Raw genomic sequence first — 22,493 nt, 5'->3', positions numbered from 1 at the left:
CACTCTGGCACGCCTTCCTCCTCCCTCTTCTTCATGATAAAAGGTCAGATTAAAAAAAAAAGTCTTATCAACAAACTTTGCATTGATCAATAGCAAATAACAAAGGGAATACAACAAGAGCCTTTGTAATATATCTTACCAGACAAAAATGTTTCCTTCTCTGTTATCAAACAGAAGAAGGGTAAAAGTTTCAGGCTAGCTGTAGGTCCTTTCATGCCTTTGCCCTCATAACAACACTTTCTGTTATCACATTGGCTTAGAATCATCATATTTTATAAATTGGCACTAGAATAAGGTGTTCACATATTTTTAATACTTTTAATATTTTTAAGTGTTGTATAAGTCTTTTGCTGAGGTATAAAAAGACCCTGTGTCTCTGTCATATGCAGAGAGATATTCTCTAGTAACCACATTTATTGCATAACCAAACCAGTTAAACATTGCCCGCATGCACACAGTTTTGTAATGCAATGTAAACATGCCCCCATTTGAATGAAAAACTTCAGAATAGAGAGAGATACTGCAGTTACCAACCCGGGAACAAATATATGTATAAATCAGGTAACTTCTTGTATTTCTTTTATAATTGATATTTAGAACCAATATTTCATTAATAACATAGTATAAACTAATGCCATACTGTAAGTAAAGTATTTATGTAGCCATTCTCCTTTATTACAGAATGAAATTTTATTACACTGTGGCCAGTCTTCTCTTGCTGTTTGGTTTGGCTTGTGGAGGTAAAGTAACATTTCTGTCAATATTAACTTTAATGTATGTCATCATCTATTAAGTAAAAACTGCTAAAGATCATATGTAACATGAAGTAAAATATGCATTTATTTAAAATATCATTGAAAATTATTTAAAATAAATTCATGTTAAAAGGCATTGTGGTCTATACCTAAATGAACCTAAAATGGCCTTAAGGACAGAGACAAATTTTATGAATATGACCTGTGTCACTTTATTCATTAATAACTTGGGAGTGCTTTTGCCTATCTGGCTGAATCTGGGATTGTTTTCTCGTGACATATGGTACTTTACATTTCTGGTAAATTGAAGTCGATACTTATAACTAATCTTTATTAAAAAAACACAAACCAATGTGAAAATTGTAAAAAAAAATGCATTTTGTCAACTTTGAAACTTTTCTGCTTATACAGAAAATGGTTATGTCACATAAATTATATATTAAATAGCATAAGCAACATGTCTACTTTATGTTCGCGGCTTTTAATAAATTATGTTTAATTTTTTTTTAGACAATAGAAAGCTTAAACTTTAGTAGCAATTTTCCAAATTTTCTGTAAAATTTCAAAATTAGATTTTTTAGGGACTTGTTCAGGTATAGGCTATGTTCACACTGCGTATGAGTCCGGCCACATTTCATACACCACCGTACATGTGCGGCTGAAACTACGGGCGTAAAATAGACATGCGGCCGGATGCGTACAAACCGCGAACATATGCCCGTAGTACAGTTATGCTTCCCTAGCTAGTTTTGAAGCGATCTGAAACAGGTCATTTGCTTGGAAATCTTCGTCCAGCCCAATACAACTCACAGAACCTTTTGGATCGAAAAATCAAGTTCAATTTGGCTGAAATAAGTACTCCGTACGGGACCGCATGGAAATCCACGGCCGAGTTTCAACATTTCCGTCCTCAAACAATGGTCGTGTTCATTTTTCATGGCGCCGTATACGATCTGGCCGTAAGCTCATACGTAGTGTGCATTGTGCGGGCGTATATTGTATACTTTCAAGCGAAAGCATCAACCTCAAAACTACGTGCATATATTCGTGGTTCGCACTACGGCCAGAAACATACGCAGTGTGAACATAGCCTCAAAGTGGGACTGTATGTTAGAAAGCCCCACAAAGCACTTCATTTCAGAAACTGCACCCCCTAAATTCTGCAAAAGCCCATCCAGAAAGTTTTTTTAACCCTTTAGGTGAGTCACAGAAATAAAAGCTAAGTGTGTAAGAAATTTGAAAATTTTAATTTTCTGTGCAGAGATTTTATTGTAATCCAATATTTTTCATAATTATAAACCTATTACCAGAGAAATGCACCTCAATATTGATTGCCCCGTTTCTGCAGTTTATAGAAATACCCCATATGTGGCCCTATTGCGCTATTTGACGCAACCACAAGCCTCAGATATAAAAGAGTGCCTAGTGAATTTCAACACCTCGGTTATATTTGGTCATTTTTGACTGTACCACTTCAGGTTGGCAGAGGCTCTGGGGTGCCAAAACATTGGAAACCACCCGCAAGTGACCACATTCTTGAAACTACACCCCTCAAGTAATGTAACAAGGGGTGTGGTGAGCATTTGGACGCCACAGGTACTTCACAGATTTTCAGAACAATGTGGCGTAAAAAAGGAAAAATTCTATTTTTTACACTAAAACTGTCAGGAACTTACCTTACCTGGCTCCAGCGGCGTCTCAGTCTAGCTCGGCTCCGGCGGTCGGCTCGGGAGTGCGCTGTCGCTCCGCCCGCCGGAGCCGAGTGACGTCACGGAGACCCGACGGCGTCCCTAGCAACCGGGAACGCCGTGGTCTCACGTGACTGTCAGCCGGCCGGCCGGCACGCAGCTGCTGTGTCTTGCACTCAGGCTGAGTGACAGGTTGCCCGGCCACTCAGCCTGCAGTGCACCAGCTGCAGTAAGACTGGACTCAGGAGGCCGGGCCAATTAGTCTTTGGTCCGGGCTCCTGGTCCAGTATAAAGTCTAAGCATTGCCAGTAGTTAATCGCTGGCTATTAGTTCATCTGATCCCAGCTCCCCCCGTCCTATTCCTGCGCACGCCGTCCTGATTCCTTCTGCCTGATTTACTCGTGTTCTGACCTCCGCCTGACTTTTTGACTATCCTTGTGTTCCTGACTTTGTACTGCGTTGTCCGTGTGGTTTGACCTGGCTTGTTCCGTTACTCCTTATTGTGTTTGTCTGTCTGTACTGTTCAGTGTGTCACGTACGCAGCGTAGGGAACGTCTCCGTGGTTGTCCGCGACCGCCTAGGGTCGACTGAGGCAAGTAGGCAGGTGACAGTGGGCGGGTTCAGTTCAGGGCCCACTGTTTGGTTGTGTTTGTCCCTTCTGACAAAAATGTTGTTCTAGCCTTCATTTTTCATTTTTACAAGTGGATTAAAAAACAAACAAACGTGTAGCACAGTTTCTCCCGAGCACGGAAATACCCCATATGTGGACATAAAGTGCCAAGCGGGCGCAGGACGAGCCTCCAAAGGGAAGGAGCGCCAATTGACCTTTGGAAGCTAAATTTCACTGGAATGGATTTCAAGGGCCATGTCGCATTTACAGAGCCCTTGTGCTGCCAAAACACTGGAAACCCCCCACAAATGACCCCATTCTGGAAACTACACCCCTCAAGAAATCTAACAAGGCGTACAGTGAGCATATGGACCCCACTGGTGATGGGCACAAATGTGGAACAATGTGACATAAAAGTGAAAATTGTAATTTTTTCACTTTTACAGCACAAATGTGCCCATCATTAAGGGGTCCATACCCTCATTGCACCCCTTGTAAGATTCCTTGAGGGGTGTAGTTTCCAGAATGGGGTCACTTGTGGGGAGTTTCCACTGTCTTGGCAGCACGAGGGCTCTGTAAATGCGACATGGCGTTCATCATCCATTCTGGCCAAATCCAGCCTCAAATATCCAAATGGCGCTCCTTCCCTTCGGAGGCTTGCCCTGCGCCCACATGGCACTTTAGGATGATAACATCAGCAGCGAGTGTTTATTGTATACTTACCGCTAAAAAGTGGAGATGCACTCCACTAAAACTAACTAAGATATATATACTATGATTTATACCATTGATGTATCTATTGTACCTACGTTGGACCGCTGCTGCTCAGTCTGATCCACTTAGTGGAGTAGATAAGATGGTGACACCTATTATGTGGGTCTAATCTCTAAATAGAACCAACAAGAAATTGGGCTGAATTTGTAACTACTAAAAATAAAAATTTCCAAGAAAGGTTTGTATAGGTCCATTACCTTTATTGATCAAAATGTGATGTGAGAATAGGACTTGGTACTGTACATATTTGAGATGCCGCTTGTACGCATGCGCAACCAGGCTGAAAAGAGAAGGATCCCGATCCGATCACATGACGAGGTCATGTGACGAGAGAATGACGTGGGATAGTATAATAGTCAGCTGATGATCATGTGATCCTTGGTGATGCACGGAGGATGCGCACGTATGATGTAACAGGTGAGTGACAGCTGATAGTCACGTACGATGTGATGCAGGGCGGAAATAACAAGATGGCGTCTGTTGGGATCATATCATGATAGATCTTGGCGTCTGACGTATATGCTGGCTATTGGCCGGATGCCAAGGAACTCCTATTATCCCGTATATACGGACATATGATAGGTCCATGGCACTAATGAAGTCACGTGGTTATGGATGAAATGTATAAATATGAGCGAGATGGGGTCGCGCATTGTCATAAGCCCACCTCCTGATGACGCCCGAGAGCGGGTGAAACTAGTTGAGGGGCTATGCGCTGTGTTTTTAAATAGCACTTCCTTGTCCATTAAAAAAGACTAACATTATATGATATTTAGTGGTAGGTAGTCTGCAGCTACGAAACCATTGGGGTATTATCCCCTATTGTGATTATATACACTTGGGCATGAGGAGTGCGTATATTTTTAATCGCACTGAGACTTACTTTTAATATGAGCCAATAAAGGTTATGTTTTACTAGTGGGAATTTGCTCTGATGAGTTTTGGGCTTATGGCCCTTCTGTAAATAGATAATGTGCCATATGGGCACAGGGCAAGCCACCAAAGGGACAGAGCGCCATTTAGAGGCTGGAATGGAGGATGGAGGCCATGTCGCAATTACAAAGCTCCTGTGCTTCCAGGACAGTAGAAACCTCCCACAACTGACCCCATTCTGAAGACTACACCCCATAAGGAATCTAACAAGGGGTGCAGTGAGCATATGGACTCCACTGGTGACGGGCACAATAAAAAATACCATTTTTTTTTTTCATTTTCACAGCACAAATGTGTCAGTCACCAGGGGGCCATATCCCCGCTGCCCCCCTTGGTAGATTCCTTATGGGGTGTAGTTTCCAGAATGGGGTCACTTGTGGGGGGTTTCTACTGTCCTGGCAGCATAGAGGTTTTGTAATTGCATCATGGCAAGTCTCTAATGGGAATGGCAGCCATACTGATTTAGCTGGGGAAAATGGACAATTTTAATTTATTTGGGGGTATTAGGCCAATTATTAGTTTATAAGGTTAAAAAAGACAGGTGTCCATCAAATTCAACCTGTGTTGATCCAAAGGAAAGCAAAAAACAATCATAAGGCAGACGACAGTAGCCTCATCACAGGGGAAAAATTCCTTCCCGACTCTAAAATGGCAATCAAAATAATCCCTGGATCAACGTGACCCCTGAAATAGGAATAAGGGAAGGAATTTAGAAAATGTTGAACTCCAATGACGTGTGGTACGCCTTAAAGCGATCCAGTATGCAGAGGCCGGGGTGATCAGGACAGGTGTCACACTGGAAAATGGTGTCCTTCCTGATCCCCCTGTCACGGCACACTCTGCAATTCTTCAGGGGTCTCCTGTTTTCCAGTGTGGGGGACGTCACCTGGAAAATGTTGTCCTGGTGTGATACAGGGGTCCTTCATATCCAGAAGCGCTGGGTCTGCTCCATGGCTGCTAAAGACTATGGCTCTGTTACTGCTTCTGATATTTTCGGATCGTGGCGCAAGCTACAGTAGCTTGGGCAGCCAGGGACCAGAAGAGGGGGATGCTGGTATAAATGTTATCCCCGTACAGGTGGTAACCTTTATCCAGCAGTGGGAAGATCGGTTCACAAGCGATCTTTCCACTAACTCTGAGGATGGGGGGGGGCATTCTGGAGTCCCTTCTTTTATACACTGTAAGGGTACGTGCACACTACAGAATGGCGAAGGATAACCCTTTGTGCATTTCTCAGCTGGCACCCACCGGCGGACTGATGGAGGCGTGCGTCTCCGCCCGTGTCATAAACTTGATCCTATGCACGGGCAGATTCCGCCCTCTGTCTAAAGAATGAACGTGTTCATTCTTTGGACGAACGACGGAATCCGCACATGCATAGAATGGAGTCTATGACACGGGCGGAGACGCGCTCCTGCATCAGTCCACCGTTGGGTACCAGCTGTGGAATGCACAAAGGGTTATCCATCGCTATTCCGCAGTGTGCATGTACCCGGGGGCTCGGTTCACACGTTGTAACAGTGCGGCTGTATTTGCGGCTGTAATTGTACGGCGGTATTTTTGGTGGTTCGTGTGTATGCTTGGAAGTATAGGATATGCGGCTGCACAGTGCACACTATGTATGAATCTATGGCCCTATCGTAAACGGACCCGTAAAAAATGAACAAGACCATTGTTTGCGGCTGGACATGCGGCCGTGGATTGACAGGCGGTCCGTACGGAGTACTTCAAAAATAGCCGGCAATGATGCCAAATTGTTTCTTCTAATTATGTTATGACAATAGCATTATTAGAAGAAACATTTAGAATTATATGTGCGCTCAGCTGATTGGCTGTTCGGCTGAGCGCACATATAATGAGCCGGTCCGCAGTACAGTCACTTCATTGTGCTGCGGACCAGCGAAGAGGACACATCGGGGTGAGTATAGAGCTCTCCACACCCCCTTCCTTGCTGGGATGGGTGCAGTCTGACATCAGTCTGGCCCCCAGGGGGTTAAGGGGGATGCAATACATCCTCCCTTAACCCCTTGGGGGCCAGACTGTAAGCAGCGATCTGTAAAGATGCTGCATACTGTAAGGAGCACAACACCGCTCACAATGATGGGTGTTGTGCTCCTGTTTGTGTGTTTTTTTGTGTGTTTCTCCCTTTTTGTTTTTCAGATATCGGTATCCTGGGGATTACGTCGGATTCCATGGAATACGTCGATGACCAGCGGTTGTTTGAATTTTTTAAATAAAATGGTCAATGAGGGGTGTGGGGGTGTTTTTATTTGAATAAAAAAAAATTTTAAACTTGTGTCTTGTCTTTATTTCTTTACTTTATAGACTTAGTAGTGGAAGCCGTCTAATAGACGGAATCCATTACTAAGTTGGGGCCTAGTGTTAGCCGGTATAAAATGGCTAACACTAACCCCCTATTATTACCCCAGTACCCAATGCCACCAGGGGTACTGGGAAGAACCGGGTGCCAGTGGTCCCGGAGCGTCAAAATTGGCGCTCCTGGACCGGGCGGCAGCAGGCTGGTAAGATTTAGGCTGGGGAGGGCCTAAACCAATGGCTCTTCCCACCCTGGTGTTACCAGGCTGCTGTCGTTTGGTTTTTAACCCGGCTGGTTATAAAAATAGGGGGGACCCTATGCGGTTTTTTTAAAATAAATAATAAAAAAAAAACGCATAGGGTCCCCCCTATTTTTATAACCAGCCGGGTTAAAAACCAAACGACAGCAGCCTGGTAACACCAGGGTGGGAAGAGCCATTGGTTTAGGCCCTCCCCAGCCTAAATCTTACCAGCCTGCTGCCGCCCGGTCCATGAGCGCCAATTTTGACGCTCCGGGACCACTGGCACCCGGCTCTTCCCAGTACCCCTGGTGGCATTGGGTACTGGGGTAATAATAGGGGGTTAGTGTTAGCCATTTTATACCGGCTAACACTAGGCCCCAACTTAGTAATGGATTCCGTCTATTAGACGGCTTCCACTACTAAGTCTATAAAGTAAAGAAATAAAGACAAGACACAAGTTTAAAATTTTTTTTATTCAAATAAAAACACCCCCACACCCCTCATTGACCATTTTATTAAAAAAAATTCAAACAACAACCGCTGGTCATCGACGTAGTCCATGGAATCCGACATCTGAAAAACAAAAAGGGAGAAACACACAAAAAACACACAAACAGGAGCACAACACCCATCATTGTGAGCGGTGTTGTGCTCCTTACAGTATGCAGCATCTTTACAGATCGCTGCTTACAGTCTGACCCCCAAGGAGTTAAGGGAGGATGTATTGCATCCCCCTTAACCCCCTGGGGGCCAGACTGATGTCAGACTGTACCCATCCCAGCAAGGAAGGGGTTAAGTGACCCCCCTTCCTTGCTGGGAGGGGTGCAGTGCCGGGGAGGGGGTGGGGAGAGCTCTATACTCACCCCGATGTTGTCTCTTCGCTGGTCCGCAGCACAATGAAGTGACTGTACTGCGGACCGGCTCATTATATGTGCGCTCAGCCGAACAGCCAATCAGCTGAGCGCACATATAATTCTAAATGTTTCTTCTAATAATGCTATTGTCATAACATAATTTGAAGAAACATTTGATGCTTTAATTAAAGTAAAGTGATGATTAGTACAGAATGCTCTATTGCCGGGAATATGAATTACCGGCTTATGGAGCTTCCTGTACTAATTAATATTTAATTAATAAAACACATTTTCGTTGAAATAAATACAGTTTCTTTGTTCAATAATTTAATTCTAACGAATCCATCATTGTGCAATTAAATATACTGTCAAAAAATAAATATATATATAAATATACATTTATTTATATATATATTTATTTTAACAGTATATTTAATTGCAAAATGATGGAATCGTTTACATTTAATTATTGAACAATAAAAGGGACTTTATTAGAAAGAAAATGTGTTTTATTAATTCAATATATTAACCATGAGAGACATCGGCTATAGTGCAGAGGATCGCAAACCCCGGTAATAGCGATTCATGTAAACTGTTTCCCTGCTTTCCCAGATGCATCCAGAGGTGTTTGCATCACTTTCTTAAGATTTTATTTGTTATTTTTAGTTGAACCAGATTTCCAAGTAAATGACCGTATGTTTTGAGCCGCATGTCTATTTTTTCCCACGGCCGGAGTTTCACCCGCACATTTACAGCCGCATAAAAAATACAGCCGCACAGTTACAGCGTGTGAACCCAGCCTAAATCTGTAAGTGTACCCTGAGATACTCTCAAAGAGATTGTAGAATTTGACGCCATACCGTCATCTCTTATTGGGACGGTACTAGCAGAAAAGATGTGTCTGGGGGGCAGCGTATGCTACGCTAACCCCAGACACGCCACTGGATAATGAGGATGAATGGAGAAAAAAAGGATCCACCCATTCATCCTCACTGGCTGTTTCGGTGTCGGAGGCAATAATAGCATATGCGTCCGCCGCCGGAAACACCCTGGAGGCCATCTTTATACAGGGATTATTATATGGGGTATGTAAATGTGTAATGTAATGTAGTGTAAAACTTTATTTCATGTAGTGTGGTGTAATGTAGTGTTTTTAAAAAAATTTTTACAGTAAGAAAAAATATACCTACGCCAAGAAAGGAGTTGCTGATAAATGCCACACTTATGTGCGGCAGTTATCAGCAGACAGTGGTGGTAGCATATAGGGGGGGGGGACGCCCCTACGCCAAAAAGGAGGAGTTACTGATCAGCGGTGCACTTACGTGCGATGCTGATCAGCACTCAGCAGCGTTAGGGCGCATAAAAAGAAAAACATACAAGGAAACAAACAAAAAAAAAAACTCTCTTTAACCCTTTAGTGACCGCCATGCTGCCTTTTAACGGCGGTCACTAATGGGCTTTATTCCGATGCGTACGCCGTTAAAAGGCGTATGCATCGGAATAAAGCCCATTAGTGACCGCCGTTAAAAGGCAGCATGGCGGTCACTAAGGGGTTAAAGAGAGTTTTTTTGGGTTTTTTTTGTTTCCTTGTATGTTTTTCTTTTTATGCGCCCTAACGCTGCTGAGTGCTGATCAGCATCGCACGGCGGCGGCTGCAGAGCGGGTGATCACCCTACTGTAACTGCCCGGAGCGGAGGATTCTTCGCTCCGGGCAGTTTAACCCGTTAAATGCCGCTGTCAAACCATGACAGCGGCATCTAACGGGTCCCGGTGGATCCCGGACGGCGCCGCAGGTCCACTTAAGTGATCGCGATGTCCCGCGGCGCCATTCGGTCCTCCGATGTCTCCATGGTGATCCCGGGGTCCTAATGAAGGTCCCCGGGGTCACCATGGAGATGCCTCATGCTGACAGGGGTGGCTGTGGCTATTGCCTGTCAGCATGAGGCATGATACAATACATTGCAGTACATCAGGTACTGCAATGTATTGTATCAGTGATCTAAGTATTTTACACTAGTGTACAGTAATGTACACTAGTGTAAAAGTAAAAAAAGTAAAAAAAAATGTGCACCAAACACAACACAGCCCCCCCCCGCCCCCCCCCCCCAATAATAAAGATGCATTACATTCCTTATACCCAATAAAACGTGACATAAAAGTGATCAAAAACACAAATCCTATACATATTTGGTATCATTACGTCCGTAACGACCCAATCTATAAAACTATATCAATAATTATATCGCACGACACACGCTGTAAAAAATAAATAAAAAAACAGTACCAGAATAGCTATATTTTATCAATCTGCTTTAGAAAATACGTTATAAAAGAGATCAAAAAGTCATATACATATAAAACTTGGTATCAATAGAAACTACAGATCTTCCTGCAAAAAATAAGCCCAAAACCAGCTCTGTCCCTTTTTGTGGGTTTTTGCTAGGAAGATAGTTTCTATTGTGATATAGTGATAATAGTTAAAAAAACCTACACAAATGTGGTATCGCCGTAACCGTAGTGACCCAGAGAATACATGTATTATGTTATTAGTGACCGCCGATACAGATTTTTACGGTGATCACTAATGGGCTCTATACTGTGCCATCAGCTCTTTATGGCGATGGTGCAGAATAGTGCAGTGGCGTCGGTAATGCCCGCAGCCCCCTCCTCTCAGCTATCGGAGGTAGCTAAGGGGTTGGGGCAGAGTGTGGGGTCAGTCCCGGCAAGTCCCCTCACCAGCAATCGCCGTTATTATCAGTATAATGGCGGCCACCGGTAACAGACATTGCCAGTGCAGCTGAACGCTTTCATCTCTTCTCACCGTGAATCCACGGTGAGAGGAGATGAGAACATGTCCCCCCCTGTCCCCAGAATTAACCCTAGTGACCTGGTCACTGACCCTCCCCTCCCACGGCAGCCATCTGATCCAAGATGGCCGCCGCTATCTCTGTGAACAAACACTGTTCACAGTGATGGATTCCTAAAAATGATCAAAGCTTCATTCTCTCCACCACCGGAGGTGACGGAGAGCATGGGGCAATGATCGGTGACCACCCGGTGTGGTCCCAGTACAAGTGATATACTATATACCACTGATCGCTTGTTCCAAATGGTGCCGGCACTTTTTTACGCCTGTCACCAAAGTCAAGTGCCCTGGACTACCCGTAACCACCCTGGATTACTTGTAACCAACCCGGATTACTTGTAACCACCCCAGATAACCTGTAACCACCCCAGATTACCTGTAACCATCCCAGTTTGCCCGTCACCACCTCAGATTGCCTGTAACCACCATAGATTGCCTGTAATCTCCCCAGATTGTCCGTAATCTCCCCAGATTGCCCGTATCCACCCCAGATTGCCCGTATTCACCCCAGATAGCCCATAACCATCCCAGACAGCCCCTAACCACCCCAGATTGCCCAACACCACCCCAGATTGCTGTCACCACCCCAGATTGCCGTCACTACCCCAGATTGCCTGTCACTACCCCAGATTGCCCGTAATCTCCCCAGATTGCCCGTAATCTCCCCAGATTGCCCGTATCCCCCCCAGATAGCCCATAACCATTCCAGACAGCCCGTAACCACCACAGATTGCCCGTAAACACCCCAGATTGCTACAGACTGCTTATAACTACCCCAAATTGCCTGTAACCACCCCAGATTGCTCGCAACCGCCCCAGATTGCCCGTCACCACCCTAGATAGCTAGTGAACACCACCAGATTGCCCATCACCACCCCAGATAGCCAGTAAACACCCCAAGATTGCCCATAACCACCCCATATAGCCAGTAAACACCCCAAGATTGCCCATAACCACCCCATACAGCCAGTAAACACCCCCAGAATGCCCGTCACCACCCCAGATTGCCCGTGACCACCCCAGATTGACCGTAACCACCCCAGATTGGCACAGACTGCTTGTAACCACCCCAGATTGCCCATAACACCACCAGATTGCCTGTTGTCACCTCAGATAGCCAGTAAACACCCCAAGATTGTCCATTATCACCCCAGATAACCAGTAAACACCCACATATTGCCTGTAACTAAAATGACACTCCTTCTCTTCTGAGCCCTGCTGTGTGCCCATACAGTGGTTTATGCCCACATATGGGGTACCATTGTACTCAGGAGAACGTTACAAATTTTGGGGTGCTTTTTCTCCCCTTTTCCTAGTGAAATTGAGAAACTTCAAACTAAACAAACATGTTATTGGAAAAATTTAATTTTTTTTTTTTTTACGGTCTAGTTTTGAATACTTTCCTCCAATACCTGTGAAGTCAAAATGCTCACCACACCCCAAGATGAATTCCTTGAGGGGTTTACTTTCCAAAATGGGGTGACTTTTGGGGGGGGGGGGGGGTGTTCTATTCTGAAGACATTACAGGGGCACTGCAAACGCACCTGGCTCTCAGAAACTTCTTCAGAAAAATCATGCACTGAAAATGCTAATTGGTGCTCCCTTCCTTCTGAGGCCCGCTGTGTGCCCACACAGTGGTTTATGCCCACATATCGGATACTGTTCTACTCAGGAGTACCTGCTTTACATATATTGTGGTGAGTTTTCTCCCCTGTTCCTCGTGAAATTGAGAAATTTCAAACTAAACAAACATGTTATTGGAAAAATTCTATTTTTTTTATTTTTACTGTCTTCTTTTGAATACTTTCCTTTAATACCTGTGGGGTCAAAATGGTCACCAAACCCCAAGATGAATTCTTTGAGGGGTGTACTTTCCAAAATGCGGTGACTTTTGGGGGGGTTCTATTCTGCTGGCACTACAGGGGCTCTGCAAACACACCTGGCACTCAGAAACTTCTTCAGAAAAATCATGCACTGAAAATGCTAATTGGTGCTCCCTTCCTTCTGAGGCCCGCTGTGTGCCCACACAGTGGTTTATACCCATGTATGGGGTACCGTTCTACTCAGAAGAACCTGCGTTACATATATTGGGGTGAGTTTTCTCCCCTGTTCCTCGAGAAATTGAGAAATTTCAAACTAAACAAACATGTTATTGGAAAAATTCTATTTTTTTCATTTTTACTGTCTTCTTTTGAATACTTTCCTCTAATACCTGTGGGGTCAAAATGGTCACCACACACCAAGATGTATTCTTTGAGGGGTGCACTTTCCTAAATTGGGTGACTTTTGGAGAGGGGTTATTCTGCTGACACTACAGGGGCACTGCAAATGCACCTGGCGCTCAGAAACTTCTTCAGCAAAATCTTAACTGGAAATGCTAATTGGCGCTCCTTCCGTTTTGAGCCCCGCTGTGTGCCCACATATGGGGTAACGTTCTACTCAGGAGAACCTGCGTTATATATATTGGGGTGAGTTTTCTCCCCTGTTCCTCATGAAATTGAGAAATTTCAAACTAAACAAACATATTATTCGAAAAATTCTATTTTTTCATTTTTACTGTCTTCTTTTGAATACTTTCCTCTAATACCTGTGGGGTCAAAATGGTCACCACACCCCAAGATGTATTCTTTGAGGGGTGTACTTTCCAAAATGGGGTGACTTTTGGGGGGGTTCTATTTTGCTGACACTACAGGGGCTCTGCAAACTCACCTGATGCTCAGAAACTTCTTCAGCAAAATCTGAACTGGAAATGTTAATAGGCGCTCCTTCCCTTCTGAGCCCCGCTGTGTGCCCATACAGTGGTTTATGCCCACATATGGGGTACCATTGTACTCAGGAGAACCTGCGTTACAAAATTTGGGGTGCATTTTCTCTCATGTTTATTATGAAAATGAGATACTTTAATCTTAACAAATATATTATTGGAAAATTTCTATTTTCCATTTTTTTCCGGCCTAACTGTGAATACTTTCCTCCAGCCACTGTAGGGTTAAAATGCTCATTATACCCCTAGATTAATTCTTTAAGGTGTCTAGTTTCCAAAATGGGGTAACTTATGGGGGTTTCCAGTATACAAGCCTCCTAAATCAACTTAAAAAAAGAACTGGTCCCTAAAAAAATCAGTTTTGGAAATTTCATGAAAATTTGATAATTTGCTGGTTTCTAAGCCCCGTAACACCCTAAAAAAGTGAAATATGTTTACGAAATGAAGCCAGAATAAAGAGGACATATTGCTAATGTGACTTACTAACTAATTTTTGTCATGTGACTTTCTTTTTTTAGAAGCAAAGAATTTCAAACTTCGTAAAGTGCAAAATTTTCTAATTTTTCATTATATTTTCATGTTTTTCACAAAAAACACACAAGACAGTGACCAAATTTTGCCACTAACATAAAGTACTATATGTTATGAAAAAACAATCTCAGAATCGCTAGCATACGTTAAAGCATCACTGAGCTATAAGCGCATAAAGTGAGACAGGTCAGATTTTGAAAAATGAGCCTGGTCATTAAGGCCCAAACAGGCTTGGTCCCTAAGGGGTTAACCCAAAGCAACTGATCAGTGAATAATATACACTGATCAGCCGCTAGGGGGCAGTAGAGTGAAGCTGCCAAAGCCCGCTGAAGCCCGAAGAGCCGAAGATTTCCAAAGATCTCCAAAGTTAGATGACGCAGACCCGACGGAACTCGGAAGTGAGCCGACACAGAGCTGAGGGGTGCAGAACCCGGGGACACACTTTTTTAACACTTTGATCGCCGTGATGGGCCGTCCGCTACTGGCCGGCCTATCACGGCGATCGTGAGGGTGGTAACGGCGCCATCTTTACACAGTATACTAATGGCGATTGGTGCTGTCTGGGACAGCACCAATCGCCATTGCTTCCCAGGTCACCGATGACCCGGAAAGCTGAATTTACCTGCTATCAGCTGATCTGAATTAATCAGCCTATAGCAGCGATCGCTGACATGGGGAGGGGGTAATCACCCCCTGTGCCAATGAGCAGAGATGGCTTGCTATAGATTACAGCAGGCCATCTTCCCTGATCGCTGTGTGTGTACACACAGCGATCGGGGAAACATCGGGCGTAAATGTACGTCCGTTTGCCTTAAAGCCCATCCTGCGGGGGCGTACATTTATGCCCGATGTTGTTAAGGGGTTAAAGCAGTGCTTCTCAATTCCAGTCCTCAGACCTCACCAACAGGTTAAGTTTTGAGGATTTTCTTTGTATTTCACAGGTGATATAATTATACTCAGTGCTAGAGATGAGCGAATAGTTAAGGGAGGATGCATTGCATCCCTCTTAACCCTTTGGGTGCCATATTGAACAATCTGGCCCCCATGGGGTTAAGTAAGGGTCCCCACTTAACCCCTTGAGGACCAAACTGAAGTCAGACTGCATCTATTTCAGCAAGGAAGGGTTAAGTGACCCCCCTTCCTTGCTGGGATGGGTGTAGTGCAGGGGGGGGGGAGAGCTTTCTACTCACCCTCTGATGTGTTCTATCTTCTTTCTTTTATCTTCTCCTCTCTTCGAGGGTCCCCAGCACACTGAGCTTAGTATGATGGGACCAGCTCTTTATATGTCCGCTTAGCCAATCAGCTGAGCAGACATATAAATCTAAATGTTTCTTCTAATGTTGCTATTGTGACATAAAAAAGCATCATTAGAAGAAACATTTGCTGTTTTAATTAAAGTATAATTATTACATTCAGCTGTAATACCGGCAATATGTATTGCCGGCAATAGAGCTTCCTGTAGTAGTTAATTTTAATTAATAAAACACATTTTCGTTCTAATAAAGTTATTTTCGTTGTTCAATAGCTTAATTAAAATGAATACATACTGTTGCAAATAAATATACTGTGCATAAATAAATAAATAAATAAAGAAACAAAGAAATATACATATTTATCTATATAATAATTTTTTTATTAACTGTACATTTAATTGCAAAAGCATGGATTTGTTTTAATTAAGCTATTGAACAACGAAAATAACTTTTTTAGAACTAAACTTTGTTTTATTAATTAAATATTAACTATTACAGGAATCAACATTATTGCCGGGGATCGCTAACCCCGATAATACCGATCCCTGTAATATTGTTTCGCTGCTTTCCCAGATGCATTCCGGAGGTATTTGCATCACTTTCTAAAGATGTTTTGGACTTGGTGACCTCCAATTCGTCAAATCTTGATTTCCAGGTCCCAAGGATTTTTCTCCCATAGACTATAATGGGATTGGATATTTGATCGAATAGTCGAATATCTATTCGAATTGAATCCAATCGAATCGAATATTTCACTATTCGTTCATCTCTACTCAGGCGTGCATCAGGCGTTATCACAGGTAATCTTTGTATGGGGTATCCTCAAAACATTACCTGTTGGTGAGGCCTGAGGACTGGAATTGAGAAGCATTGGTTTAAAGGATAACTCTGGCCAAACAATATTTTTTAATATGTTATTACATAAGCAAAGTTAGACAAACTCCTAATGTGCACTAATTATGGGAAATGCCCATATAGTGATCTTTACTAAATCAGACAGGCTTCAATTTCTTTAAAAAAAACGTGACTTCACTACTGCCCAGTCTATGCCTACAGGATCCAGCAGGGGACGCAGTATATGTAGAAATTACATGTAATTGCCATTCCTGTGCTTTTCTAACCAAAATTCAGCTACCTGCCCCCAGCTTGCCCCTGCCCTGACCGAAACACATAGTGCAATCATCCCCCAAAGCCCCCCAAACACTCCCCTGGCCTCGCAAACCCATCATAAGTCCTGTCCAGTGTAGTGAACCCATAGTGCAATCATTCCCTTGCACCCCTCAAATATCTGCCCCGTCTGGCAGACTGATCCCATCTGAAGCCCTGTCCAGTGTAGTAAAGAGCCCTCCCAGCTCACCCACAGCCCTATCAGGAGCCCCAAGTCCTTGAACTAGCCCTACAAACACCCCTGGTCACCCTGTCCCGTGCAGCGGGGAGAACGATTTTCTGTCGCGGCAGGGGACCTTTGGGGAGCTAGTGCAAGGACTAGGGGCTCCTGTCAGGGCGGGGGGTGAGCTGGGGGGCTGTTCACCACACTGGACAGGACTTCTGATGGGATCAGGGCAGCTGGGGGGTGGGGTGCTTTGGGGGATGATTGCACTATGGGTTTCTGTCAGCGCAGAGGGGGGAGGTTGGGGGGCAAGCTGGGCGGGGGGCAGGTAGCTAAATTTTGAGTAGAAAATCACAGGAATGGCCATTACATGTAATTTCTACATACACTGCACTCCCTGCTAGATCCTACAGGTATAGACTGAGAAGCTTGGGTGATCTAGTATATTGAGGGAAAGAGCACTATATGTGCATTTCCCATAGTCAGTGTATATTAGAAATTTGTCTAACTTTCCTTATGAAATAACATATTAAAAATTTGTTTAGGCCAGAGCTCTCCTTTAAAGGCCATAGTGGGCACTGTAGTCTCTTCTGTGTTTACCAACACTCATACTTAATATTAGTAATTCTATGGGGAGAAAAAACAGACATGGCCTCACAGCCATAAACTTATCACTGATCCCCTACTTCTCAAGTGCAATCATTACCAACTTCAAGAGTTATCTTATTATTTGATCAACATGTGAGCTTTTTACATCTGCTTCTCCTTAATGTAGTGTGGTGCTATGTGGAGGTCATTATTGCGGCCACATTGTGTCTGTCAGGTGGTGAGGCCCAGAGGTTTGGGGTCTATGTCTGGCAGCTTTGGGTTTGTAGCAGTGGTGGTCGCCGAGTGGCGCTGTGCAATTTTTAGTTACAGACCCACGTTAATCAGAAACCATGAAATGGTGTGTGGGCTTATAAACTTTGATCAAATTGTAAACTGACTACTGATGTTAGTAAGTAATGTGCTGAGAAACAGATGGATCAGTGATAAGTTTACGGATGTGTGGCCATGTCCGTTTCTTCTCCCCATAAAGAAATCTTCATATTTGCATTGCTTTTTATTACTTTTAGAAGTGGCAGAGTGAGGTCCTGCAGCTTTGCAACTTCCCTTACTAAAAGTAAGGTTTTGCAGGTACGAGTGCTGGTAAAAACTAAGGAGGCTGCAGTGCTTGCCCAAGTGCCATGGATGCTTCACACTGATGATCAATGGAGACACTAAAAGTCAGATGGCCTGTGGATGCGCCACTGGTTTAATACAGCTAAATAATCCTGTTACAGGGGTTGTACAGGTAGAACGTACTAATGAGTTATTCACAGAACACTACACAGTGGACAGGGATGGAAGCAGTTGTCTCCGTTCACTGTGTTGTAGTGGCAATGCATAACTGCAACAGGAGACTGTGACAGGAGATGGGCTACAGGTCTGGCCACTAAACAATGAACAGTGACAACGGCTTCTAGCCCTGCTATCTTGTGGATAGCTAATCAGGATGTTTTGCCTGGAAAACTCCTATTAAGTTGGTTGTGCCACAAAAGTGCAAGAAAAAACACTCCAAAGAGCTGCCTCTCCCATTGATTCATGTTAAAAAACCCACTTTTTTTGCCAAGGCAAAACATGCATTTTATCAGGGCCGACTCTAGCTTTTCTGCTGCCTGAGACGAAAATTAAAATGCTCCCCCCCACCTTATTAATCAGTAATCAACTTCACACATACATATATACTAGCAGCAATTATTCCACACAGATAGATTTATATTAGCTATAAATATACCAGACATATAAAAATATACCAGCAGTCACTGTATGAAACATAAACATATATGCCAGCAGTGTATATACTGCATACATACATGTACAAGAAGTGTGTATACTGCATGCAAACACATGTACCAGCTGTGTAACCAGTGACCTTCATTCCCCCTGTCTCTGTGCCTTAGGCCAGTGTATCTCTACCTTTTCGAGCCAAGTACCCCCATGTGATAAGATGTTCCAGCCGAGTACCCCCAAGGATGCGATTCATTATAAACATTGCCTTAATAAGGCGGAAATCACACTGCTTCCATAGGTTCTGTATAAGATCTCTGTCTGCAGTTGATTCCCAGATCACATCCCCCCATAACAATGTCACAGATCTGTACGATGCTGAAGTTGGTTTCTTATTCACAAGACCTAAGGGAGGTGCCTTAAAGAAAATGCAGTTGAAAACGGCCCAAACTACTCAGTGGTTGGCATAAAAATGGGCATCAAATTGAAATACAAAATTATGATTAAAAAAAATAAAAGTAAATGACTTTGGGCGACTGATGTCACACTGGCAGCACACTGGGCACTTTGCACCATTTTCAACTGCACTCTCAAGGGCACTTGCCTTAAGGGTACAAACCCACTTGCCGGATCTGCAGCGAGTCTCCTTGCTGCGTTTTTGCAGCGAGACTCGCTGCAGATCCCAGCCCTATACTTTCATTAGCAGAGAAACTCGCAGCAGGGATGTACATCCCTGCTGCGATTTTGTCTGCAGCCCTCCCCATTAACCCCCTAGCCGCCGGACATTATATATTACCAGGTCCCCGTTCCTGCTTGCTTTGGGGCTCCCGGTGTCTTCACGGCCCGCCCGGCCAATCAGTGCGCTGCGGCGGGGCAGCGCACTGATTGGCCGGGCGGAACGTGCCGGGAGCAGCCGAAACAAGCAGGAGCGGGGACCTGGTAATGTATATCCTGCCCGCAGCCCTGATCGCCCCCCGCAGCCCCCGGTCGTACGATAGCCCCCCGCAGCCCCGATCGCCCCCCGCAGCCCCGATTGCCCCCAGCCCCCGGCCGCGGCGATCGGGGCTGCGGGGGGCGATCGTACGGCCGGGGGTGCGGGGGGCGATCATACGGCCGGGGGCGATCGGGGCTGCAGGGGGGCAGGATATACATTACCAGGTCCCCGCTCCTGCTTGCTTCGGTGGCGCACTGATTGGCCGGGCGGGCCGTGAAGATACCGGGAGCCCCGAAGCAAGCAGGAACGGGGACCCGGTAATGTATAATGTCCGGCTAGGGGGTTAATGGGGAGGGCTGCAGACAAAATCGCAGCAGGGATGTACATCCCTGCTGCGAGTTTCTCTGCTAATAAAAGTATAGGGCTGGGATCTGCAGCGAGTCTCACTGCAAAAATGCAGCAAGGAGACTCGCTGCAGATCCGGCAAGTGGGTTTGTACCCTTAGAGTAATTTATGATTAATACAAATTTCCTGTCAGAAAAATGGCTAAAAAATGAAAAAGAAAAATCCTGTGAATAACAAACTACTTATAAGAAACCAATTCAGCATCATCTTATCTGTGGGACTCAGTACTAATGCTTAAAGAGGATGTACCACCAGGTACATCCTCTTTAATTTGGCAAGCCGGTGCCACGGTCCGTTTTTCGATCCGCGGCCCGGTTCCCGTATACGGCGCCGTTCTATCCACGGGTCCCGGGACGGTGCTCAAGCACTGGAGGCAGGCCGGCCCGCCACCAGTGGGAGGGAATTCCCTCCCCTGTATGATGGGGCTCCATTGATTCTAACGGATACCCTTGGGGTATGCGTACCATAGGTTGAGGAACCCTGCCTTAGGCCATGTGCACACTATGTATAACACTGGCCGTTCTGTGACCCGGACGGATCACAGTGCGGCCGGTGTTACTGAAGATCATTCCAGGTACTGCAGTACCAGCCAGATGATCTCCATTCCTGCTGAATTGGGATGCGGGTGTACCCGTGTGCGCCCACATCTGAATTCACCTCTGCACTCAATGGAGTGTGTGGCCGGAGGTTCAATGAATAGCTGCCACAGAAAACTGACAAGGATGAGATGGAGAGATGATGATGAACTATAAATTTGAGATCTGTATAATCACCATATCCCTCACCATGCTTTATGGTCACCTTCTTTGATCAAATGCAGTAATCCTTTCCCCGTAGAGCATTACTGCATTTGATCAAGGTGCTCCCTGTATCACCTAATACCCCAAGCAGCATCTTTGTTGGTGATACTGACCTACTAATTGAAAATACCCATACCCTTCCCTCAGCAAAGACCCACTTCAGTCCCCCCCAGTCAGCCCCCATGCACATTCACATACACATATTTACACACACATACACAGACACACACACAAACTTATGCAATTTACACCATACCTTCTGTTTCTGATCTGTCTCCTGGCTACACAGGTCCTGGAAGGCTGTGGAGGGTCAGGACCTCAGAAGACAGAACTCATAATGCAGAGGAGGGGGCACAGCACACGCAGAGGAGGGGGACATAGCACACACAGAGGAGGGGGACACAGCTCACGCAGAGGAAGGGGACACAGCACACACAGAGGAGTGGGAATCAGCACACACGGAGGAGGGGGACACAGCACACACAGAGGAGGGGGACACAGCACACACAAAGGAGGGTTACACAGCACACACAGAGGAGGGTGACACAGCACACACAGAGGAGGGTGACACAGCACACACAGAAGAGGGGGACACAGCACACACAGAGGAGGGTGACACAGCACACACAGAGGAGGGTGACACAGCACACACAGAGGAGGGGGACACAGCACACACAGAGGAGGGTGACACAGCACACACAGAGGAGGGAGGCGCAGCATACACAGAGGAGGGGGACACAGCATACACAGATGAGGGGGACACAGCATACACAGATAAGGGGGACACAGGACAGCAGCACAGTTCTGCAGGGTCAGTTTCCTGGTCTTCACACAGTTTTGACCTCTGCAGGCTGCCGTGCTGAGTCCCCTCCTCCTCCTGCTTCCAGTCCTGACGTTCAGGCAGCACACAGTGGAGGAAGCAGGCAGGGATCACAGGGAGACTTTGTGTTATTGTGCATCCTCCACTGTTTGCTTTGCATGTAAGGCAGCCGAGACCTAGATAATGCAGCAGGGGGAGGGGGTCCTGTAACTGCTGCTGTCATTTAGTTAAGTCAGAAATGACCTAACTAAAAGGATTTTAGGCAGGATTGTGCCGCCCCCTCAGGGACCTCAGAGTCTGCCGCCTGAGGCAGAATCCTAATTCTGCCTCATGGGAGGAGCAGCCTTGCATTTTATATGTGTTTTTGTGTAGCTGTCATAGTAACTCTTTTTTAGTTTGCAACTCCCCATAGAAAACCTCTCCTGTTCAGGACAGTTCCTGTCTCAGCCAAAGATGGCAGCAGAGAGCTCTGAGTCTGAATGTAAATGAAACAACACTTCATGCAGGATATATAGTAGCTAATAAGTATGGGAAGACTTGAGATATTTAAATAGAAGTAAATAAAAAATCGATATAACTTTCTAATACCAGTTGATTTGAAAGAATTTTATTTTTTGCTGGACTACCCCTTTATGGTTTGGCCTGAAGGATGCTGCCAAGCCGAACTTTTGAAAAGTTTGCTCAACTCTATTTCTTTTACTGGTGGCCCTACACCAATTGCATTAGGCTGTCTCTATGGTATATATGCTTTTGATTATTAATATAGCATTTAATATCAGTGATAGCAATGTTAGAATAACAGGTTTACA

The 22,493-nt window shown here is 45.0% G+C and overlaps 1 protein-coding gene across 1 annotated transcript in view; it reads left to right on the top strand.

Annotated features, from left to right (window-relative positions):
• Positions 1–477: 477 nt before the first annotated feature.
• KLKB1 (kallikrein B1) overlaps positions 478–22,493 on the top strand; it is a 67,113-nt gene continuing 45,097 nt past the window's right edge. Inside the window, exons 1-2 of the mRNA XM_069976558.1 lie at positions 478–561; positions 682–740. Coding sequence (XP_069832659.1) covers positions 683–740 — 58 coding nt within the window. The 5' untranslated portion in view covers positions 478–561; position 682. The remainder of the gene's footprint in view (positions 562–681; positions 741–22,493) is intronic.

The sequence above is a fragment of the Dendropsophus ebraccatus genome, chromosome 7 (assembly GCF_027789765.1).
Source record: "Dendropsophus ebraccatus isolate aDenEbr1 chromosome 7, aDenEbr1.pat, whole genome shotgun sequence".
Lineage (NCBI taxonomy): Eukaryota > Metazoa > Chordata > Amphibia > Anura > Hylidae > Dendropsophus > Dendropsophus ebraccatus.
Note: the sequence above shows the minus strand (reverse complement) of the source record. Positions and strands in the feature narration are given on the sequence as shown.